The sequence below is a fragment of the Chaetodon auriga genome, chromosome 5, assembly GCF_051107435.1.
Source record: "Chaetodon auriga isolate fChaAug3 chromosome 5, fChaAug3.hap1, whole genome shotgun sequence".
NCBI classification, from domain to species: Eukaryota; Metazoa; Chordata; class Actinopteri; order Chaetodontiformes; family Chaetodontidae; genus Chaetodon; species Chaetodon auriga.
Window position 1 is genome coordinate 13,311,506 of NC_135078.1, and position 9,079 is coordinate 13,320,584.

The window sequence follows — 9,079 nt, forward strand, 5'->3', positions numbered from 1 at the left end:
GAGAGCGATGTAAAATGACTACAAAGAAGTAAAACACTGATGATGAGTTGACTGAAGTTCATTCTTGACCTCCTTCCCTGCTTGTTCTTTGCTGCTGTTTCCAAGGTCAAGAATAAACTTTCAGTCTCATTCATCAATCAGATGCAGGTTCTGTGATGTTGTCTTGCTCACTGACACAAAGTTGTACTTCTGGTCCTTCATAAGAGCACTGATAAAACTTTTGGTTTGAATCTTCTTCAGTGGACGCCATGGCCTCCACCCTGTCTGTACGCAGCTACTCTGCACGTCAGCCGTCCTTCTCCAGCATGTCTGTGCGGGACAGTGGGCGCAGCATCCGCTCCAAGCCTCCCATCTCCGTCAGCACGCTGTCGCTATCCCGCTCCGTCTCAATGGGCAATGGCCTCAACATGCTTGGTTCCAGCCTCTCCTTCAACGGTCTCGGTGTTGCCGCCAATGAGAAGGAGACCATGCAGTGCCTGAACGACCGGCTGGCCAACTACTTAGATAAAGTGCGCTCGCTGGAAAGATCCAACAGTGAACTGGAGGTGAAGATCAAGCAGCTTATGCTGGACAGGGCTCCAAAAGGACATGACATCGAGGGGATGATGGCCCAGGCACATATCATTGGGCAGGAGGTCAGTGACCAGTAGATCAGATTGAATCTGGTTGCAAATGTTGTTGATCATGTTAACATAATTGATGGGCTTGACCTCAGATTCATATCTAGTTTGAATCAGATAAAGTCTATATATAAATCGTCATGTTAAATATTACATGATGAAGATGTAATGTTGAAATTTCACAGTGGTACTTCATACATTGTCTTTTTAGGAGCATCTCTTCAGCGCATACATGACCTTTTCTTGTGACACTGAAACATAACTGTCCTCCAACTCAACATTAACCTTCAAAGCCAGTGTTTTGAAACTCTGAAGGCTGCAGAGTGACAACCGGGGATATTGACATAAGAGAAAAAGAAAAACCTGTTGACGTGGTCCACAAAGCAACCTTTGTAACAGATGCAGGATGTACGTCTGCAGCCTGAGAGATTTGGATGTCCAGGGTGATGTGTTTTAGTAAGAGCGTGTATGATTTTGGAGTAAAGCACACACACATTATAAAAAGCACATATCATCTCTCCCTCATACCATCCTTTTAATGAACTTTTCACCATGGTCACTGCTCAGGTGAGGAAGAAGTCGCTGGAGAACGCCCGGATCATGCTGGAGATTGATAATGCCAAGCTGGCGGCTGATGACTTCAGGGTCAAGTGAGTGTCACACAGGAGTTCCTTTATTTTACTTGCCTGTGAGTGTTCACATGGGAGCGCCAGACTGCAAAGCAATGTGAATAAATGACCTTTATGTCAGGCTGTGAAATAAGAGCCCCATTCCCACGGTGCTCAGGCACCCGCAGGAGACGCTCGTGCCATCGGTGAGTGCAGGATGTGATAGAATGTGCAGGTCAAAGAGACGTTGTCCATTTCTGAAGAGTCCACAGTTGGCAAGGTGAAGCTCATGGAGTCAGGATACACCCACTACTGGTGTTTTTCACAGAGTGTTGATGGTATGTTCTGTGGCCTGATGTGAAGGAGTGAAACATCAATTGGCAGTGATTTATGGTATTAGTAGGTACGTGCATGTGTACTTTTTTACGCACATCTTTGCATGGTATTTTTCACGCGTGTGCATCCACTTACTTGAGTGACTTCATGTATCCTGTGCTTGTTTGCATGTGTTGCATTATGCCTAGTTTGTGCCGTACATGTCTTCATCAATGGTAACAAAGTACATTTACTCCAGTACTGTACTCAGGTACAAATACAGGGTACTTGTACTTGAGTATTTCCATTTTATGCTACTTTGTATAGTTTTTGTTAGACCCTTGATAATGCAATGATATGATATGGAAGCAGTATACACATACAGCAACACTATAATATATAACAATAAATAGTAAAAACGTAATAATAGTATCTTGAAGGACACAAACTGTGACTGGTGTGGCACATGTCTGCTGATGGCCTCCTTTCCTCTTATTTCAATACTCCGCTGTATGGTGTCTGCAGGTGGGAGGCAGAGGCCACCCTTTGCCAGTCAGTGGAGAGGGACTGTCAGGCTCTGAGGAGGGCAAAGTCTGACCATGACCAGATCATTGCCACTCTGCGTGGAGACCTGGACAGTCTGAAGGAAGAACTCTACTTCCTTAAGAAGAATCACGAGGAGGTGAGATCCCTGCCAGGGTGAAGGTCACGTCAGACGTGATCAATGAATGTTTCCTCGTCAAGATAATCACTTTACAAGCTGTCAAGTGTAGTCGTGTTTAAATATAAGATGCCTTTGAAGCCCAGTGCACTCTCGGAGCTCATGAAGCCAGTTTCCTGCACCTCAAAGTGATTAATATCATCCAAAAACCAAAGAGTTGTAATACATTCCACACTATCAGCAACACAACTGAAACAGGTAGACATAAACCAGTGCTGTTTGTATTTGCTCTCTCAGCCAAGGTTTAACAGTATTCAGTATCTGAAACATGAGAATGTTAAGTCTACAGACACACCCTTTGTCTTTGTAGTCATCGTGCTTCAAGATGTCAAGACAACACCCATCACAGGACTATTTGAGCCAATCCAGCCACAGGGATTGTGTGTGTGTAGACAGTAAGGTGTGGTGTCCAGGATGTGGACTGAACCTCCGGTAGACTTGACAGAAAACACTGGAATTCATGAAGAACAAAGAAGGAGTTAATCAGGGACAGTTAAAGCTCATTGGAACAGCTGGCTGTAAATATCTGGAAAAAAAACACATTAGAAGTGTCTTAATGTCTCTAGTGTCATGTTATTGTCTGATGTGGCTGTAACACAGTTACCTGACCTAACCTTGCCCAGGTCTGCATTACAAACAGGTTAAATAGCTAACAGAAAATCAGGCAAAGTGAGTGACACTAAAGGAAACCCAGGAATTTGCTGACATGGGTCTTTTATTCTTATATTGCTGTCCATTGTGACATTTTACTCTCCACCTTTCCTAAAGCAAAAATACAATACAAATCTGCCGCCCGCTTGCTCACCCACTCTCTGACCTGTGACCACATCATCCTCCAGAGAATCCATTTTAAAATCCTCCTCATGACCTACAAAGCCCTCAATAACCTGGCCCCACCCTACCTTATTTCTTTTTTTTTTCAGTGCAGTGTTTTTGAGTACACTTTAAAGTGATATATAAGAACAATGTATTATTGCTATTATTATTAATATTATTATTAAGATCAAAAGTACATTGACACGTATATTACATTACATACACTAATAACAAAAAATTCTTACTCTTTCACTTCAGAAAAAATTAAGAAAATTGAGTTTGCAGGACTCAATTGTAGAAATAGGATCTATATAAAATATATCATCAAATAAGCCTCTTTTTTGCATGAGTGTGTTTATTTTTCAACTCTGCAATAATTAGGTTTTCAATACTTATTGTGTAGTATAGAAATGTTGCTGCATTAAGCACTGCTTGGCCTTTGCCCTCTTTAATTCATTGCAGGAGATGAATTCTCTGAAGGCACGTCTGGCCAACGAGCAGGTAAATGTGGAGGTAGACGCAGCTCAGGGTCCTGATCTGGGGGCCATCATGGCTGAGCTGAGGGTCCAGTATGAGAGCATCGCTCGCAAGAACAAGGAGGAGGCCGAAGCCTGGTACCTCAAGAAGGTCAGTCCCTGCAAGAATCAGTTCTTATTTTTCTGGTATTTATACTTATCCTTTAAGTTTACTGTACATTACAGTATCGATTTAATGTTTGTGTCTACAGTTGGAAGCAGTGCAGTCAGAGGTCAAAGAAAGCAATGAGGCTTTGCGCTGTGCCCAAAGTGAGCTCAGTGAGAGACGACGCTTCTTGCAGGCTCTGGAAGTCGAACTCGATAGTCTTCGGAAGCAGGTACTGTACTGCATAAACACTTGGTGCAGAGGTGTAGTCTGAACATGTGAACCTCTGTAAGTAATTACCTATTTCTGCAGGGGTAATACTTAACCTCTCACCTCAGCAGTGAGGTGGCTGGGTGGTCTGGTAATTAGAGAGCCAGGATTCAAACTGCTAGATGTCCAGTTAAAAAAACGCTGAACCCTTACTGACTTCAGAGACACTGGTCTGTAGCTGCTCCGACTTGCAGAGATTAATCAGATTCATGTTGCCATTCCTCTACTTGTTTTGAACTCAACCCCGCCCTCACCTCTTTCTTTCTTTACACTGCACACATGTCAGTCCTGTCTATAGGTAACAGCTGCTTTCTGCTTGTACACAAAGAGCTACTGGTGGTACAATTTACACAGCCATTTCATTCTGCTCCAATAATCAATCAGTGTGACAAGACACAGAGTGAAACAGGCAAGTGTTTTGTCTGTGTTTCCGTTACATGTGAACACAGATCAAAGAGCACATAGAGGGCTTCACTGGAGGCAAATATAGCTCATAGGTGTTCGGCTTATAGTGAGCACACAGTATTGAATGAGATATTATCATGTTGACAGCCTCTAGTATCTTTGGTTGAGTGATGAAGGGACAAGAATGGATGAGCTCAACAGGTAAACATACAAAGCAATATTGAGTGGTAAAAACTCCACAGAGAACCTTTAAGCCAAAAGCTTTAGCCTTTCATTCACATCAGTGTTTACCAGTTAACTCTTAACTGTTGTCATTTAAGGTGCGCTCTCTGCATTTAAAGCTGCACTTTGAATTATTCTTGGAATATCTATCAATGACTATGTATCAATGACTATGTGCAATGTGATGGGAGTCGTTCATAGTGTCAAACCTACAGAGAATTATCACCAAACAAACACTAAAGCAGTTCTCCTCGGCTTTGTGGAGCATTATGGCATCTTTCAGCTCATTGTTTTGGCTTTACTGCCTGCAACTTTACTGTTTTGGTGAGCCATAGTGTCATTTCCAGCTGCAGCAGGCAGCAGTTAACAGCAAAATGGTCTGATAAACTCACTGTTCATTACCTGTCCTGCACTGGAACAGCAGACAGTTAGTGACTAGCTGGTGAACATAGTGGAGCATTCAGCAGTTAAAGATAGATAGCCAGATTTCTCTCAGGAGTTGGTTGAGACCATAACAGAGCTAAAAGAAAAATTAATAATGAACCAGGTGGCCAGAATATTAATGTTATTCTGTGTCTGCTGTGTAAATCGGACAGCACCAGATTTACTTGAGGCTGACAAACCTTTTAATGTAGAGTTTTGTTGTATTATCTCTTAAATGTTGTGGATGAGATTTGTTGATGTTAACCTGCTACAGCACGCACATTTAATGTGTGGGACTGAAATGCTGTTCACAATGTACAAAATGTCTGCTTCCCTGTACATTGTTTTGTAATGTAGGACAATCTGTCGTCTATCTTCAGTGATCATTATGTGTACGCTCTGTTAACAGGTCGGTGTGTTGGAAGGAAACCTAGGAGAAACCGGGCACAAGTACTCTGTGGAGATGGACCGTCTTCAGGCCACACTGACCCAGCTGGAGGATGAGCTGTCTCAGCTGCGCTTGGACATGCAGCGCAACAAGACCGACTACGAGCAGCTGCTGCGCATCAAACAGAACCTGGAGATGGAGATTGCCACCTACAGGAGGCTGCTGGAAGGAGAGGAAATGTAAGTGGGGGCTGGGAGTCCTTACTTAAAACCACATACATGTACAGTTCAATTCCATTCAGAATTATTGTAACTGGAAAGTATTAATACTTCTTGATACCTGTTGGTGGTATTTGCTGCACAGGAGTGCATGTGGTCATCCTGAATCTATTGTACACTCCAAATGAATAAAGTAGCCTAAAAGTTTGGCATTTCTTTATTATGTTGCCTTTTTTGGATTAAGCTGTCCTATGTTTTTGTCCTGCAGGGTGAAAGAAACACCTCCACCTCCTAAAAGTAAGTTCAGATTATTTTATTTATGCCTACTAAATGCCATCAACGACCCAAAGCTACTCATAAGGATTTTTAGTGTAAAGTTCTCTCTACACTTTTTACACATAGTCTCTGGCAGGATATCACATGCAGAAAAACACTGGTCAGTTTTTCAGCATTGCTCAGAAAACACGAAAAGGATGAAAAACCTTTTCACTGAGTCATCATCATTTGTTTGCCGCTGTTTTTGTTTACTTCTATTTTTAGCTCTTATCAGATCTTGCGTCTGTATCGAGTGATTGAGTTTGTATGAAGATTTCATTCACAAAAACAGATAAAAGTAGTTCTTAAAATGAATAAAACAACACCATTTGGATTGATAGTCCCTGGGGTGTACAAAAAAGATGATGCAGGAAAATAAATCAAAACGGAGATATCTGTTTTTGCAAAAAAAAAAAAAAAATCCTTTACATTCAAGTTTTGCAGACTCTCCTTTTTGCCCACATGTAATTCAGGCCTCGGATGTGGTCATGTGATACCCACACAGCATCTGATAAGAGTGAAAAATAGAACTTAATAAAAACAGCACCAAGCAAGTGAGGATTCACCCAGTGAAAGTTGACCTCGCTGGAGTTCAATCTCTTCTCTTTTTCATCCCTTTTGTATTTCAGTCAGTAATTAAGTCAGCACACGCGAGGATGCTGTATGCAGTTTACTGATATTTGGTTACATTTGAGGGTATTGGTGGCCAAAATTGTTAAGATATTGCATTTCAGTGGGGCTTCATTACCGCCTAATGGCAAACTAACACTTATGCAGGCTTTGTATTTTTAGTAGTTGACTGTTAATGCTGTTTTTCAGTGAAGCAGAGAAGAGAGATCAACATCATTCAGTGCTTGTTGTGGCAAAACTGACCAAACCTGGTTTCATTCTGTTACAGAAGACCCAGATGTACGGACCAGGAAAATTGTAAAAGTCGTTACCCAGACCATGGTCAACGGCAAGGTGGTAGATGAGTCCAGTGAGGTGGAGCAGATTGAGGAGCGCAAGAAATGAGCCAAAGTGTGTGCAGAGAAGGAGCAATAATGTGTCTCAAACCCAAAGTGCCTGCTGACTGTGGATCAATTCTCACCTTTCTGTTACATGTTTTCCTTATTTTGTGACATTTGTTATTCCTTAAGCTTTTCAAAAATATAATGAAATGGATTAAAGGTAAAATCGAAGTTCTTCCTAAAATAAATGTGCCCTTTATGACATATATCTGTATATATGAGCAATAAAATGGATGACGTGATATGAAGCTACAGCTGGTCGTCTCTTAGCTTAGCTTGATATAAAGTGCTGCTCTAGGTTTTGTCCCGCAATAATTAAACCTACCTACTAGCACCTCTGAAGCTCACTAATTACCACATTAAATCTGATTTGTTAAATTTATACAAACACCAACGTGTAAAAGTCTTTTTGCTAAGCTAAGCTAACCAGCTGCTGGCTGTTGCTTCATATTTAATGCACCAATAGGCGAACAGTATCATTCTTCTCATCTAACGTTTGACATGAAAATGAATAGGAGCATTTCCCAAAATGGCGAATTATTTCTTCAATGCTGACAGAGGAGATTTCTTGAAGATTACAGTAAATGTAGTAGACTGAAATTTGTCTTCATTGTATGCAGATACTTTCTAGAAAATCCTCCAACAGTATCCACCGCATGTGCATGATAGTTTCACTGTAAAACAGTAATGGGAGTATTGTAATGTGCTGTAGTTTCATGATAGAAACAAACAAATCAACCAAAGCAAATGTAAAAAGTCAATAAAACACAGTGTTTGAAAATGAAAAAGTGTCTCTGAGAGAGATTTTCACTCAAACAGAAACTTTGACTGATACCAGGAATAGGAACATAATAGGAGGGGAAACAAAGAAACACATGATTCTACACCAAGAGCACAGAAACTACAAACCTGCATACAGTGGTATCAGATAGCAGGCTTTGTACACGTGAGTGCTGTGTTTCAGTGTCACTTTCTGGGAGTTTGTGTGCACATGAAGGCTACATACAGCTTTGAGGAATTAAAGTAATGTTGGAACATAAAGGTTGAAAATACATTTCAGATGTGGACAAAGTGTGAAAGCAGTGAAATGAGACAACCAGAGCAAAATGCCGCAGTACTGTGAATATCAGCCATTGTGGCATCGTTCTGGGTCACTGTGATAAAGGACCAAGTCAGATGTCATGGCAACATGGACACAATGAGCCCACAGTTAAACAACAAAAGCTAAAAATCGTGTCAAAGGTTTATGTTCTCCAGTTGAGACTTTGGCAAAAAAAAAGACTTTTAGGCGTCAGCTCAGAGGATTCTGGTGATTTTTATCATGAAACTCTATTTTTTTTTTTTCTTTTTTTTTGACTCCATGTCTCATGACATTTGATCACCCAGTAAAGAATGCAAAGTGCAGTGCTGTCATTTGGGGATTTCTACCCCTTCGAGTTTTATACCTGATCACTGAAGTGTTTAGGTGTATGTGTGTGTGTGTGTGTGTGTGTGTGTGTGTGTGTGTGTGTGTGTGTGTGTGTCTCATCTTAATCCACTGACAGTTAACTTAAAGGACAGGCTCATTGTTTGAAATTACAAAGGGTAAGGCTGTTTGATACACTAGAATTATCAAAAACAACATGTTAGAGAATATTTGAAGCAAGTTCACTGGCATTAAAAACAGGTTTGAATATTCTTACAGTAGTGACAGATTATTCTACTCTTTAAAAAAGCAAAATAATACACTGAAGATTCAGTTAAGGACTGAAAAGATTCGATATATAGATTTTGTGGACTGAAAAATGCATCTTATTTTACAAACTACTCATGCTTTGAAGGTAAAATTTCAGTATGCAAAATACCTCCACTAATAACAGTCAAGAGTCTTTCCCTCTGAATACTTGAATAATGTACTGTCCAACAGTTCATTTCCAGTTCACTGCAACAGCTACAGTGACTTGTAGGGGAATACTAGCTGTGTTGACTTTAGGTTGGGCTAAAAGACCAGATGATATTGTTAAATTGACCCTTCACTAAGCCACGCAACCTTAGTAACTGCTGCTAAGCACCTACGCCGCTTACAATAATAACAGTGGCAGATGTACCAGTTGCAGAGTGTGGTAATTTTTTAAACAATGGGTCCCT

At 40.9% G+C, this 9,079-nt stretch overlaps 1 protein-coding gene across 1 annotated transcript; it reads left to right on the forward strand.

Moving 5' to 3' along the window:
* The first annotated feature begins 248 nt into the window (after positions 1–248).
* Positions 249–6,956, forward strand: krt1-c5 (keratin, type 1, gene c5). Its single transcript, XM_076731025.1, has 8 exons — positions 249–635; positions 1,188–1,270; positions 2,069–2,225; positions 3,543–3,707; positions 3,808–3,933; positions 5,431–5,648; positions 5,896–5,924; positions 6,841–6,956. Exons 1-8 carry the CDS (start codon positions 249–251, stop codon positions 6,954–6,956), a joined length of 1,281 nt encoding a protein of 426 aa, XP_076587140.1.
* Positions 6,957–9,079: the final 2,123 nt, after the last annotated feature.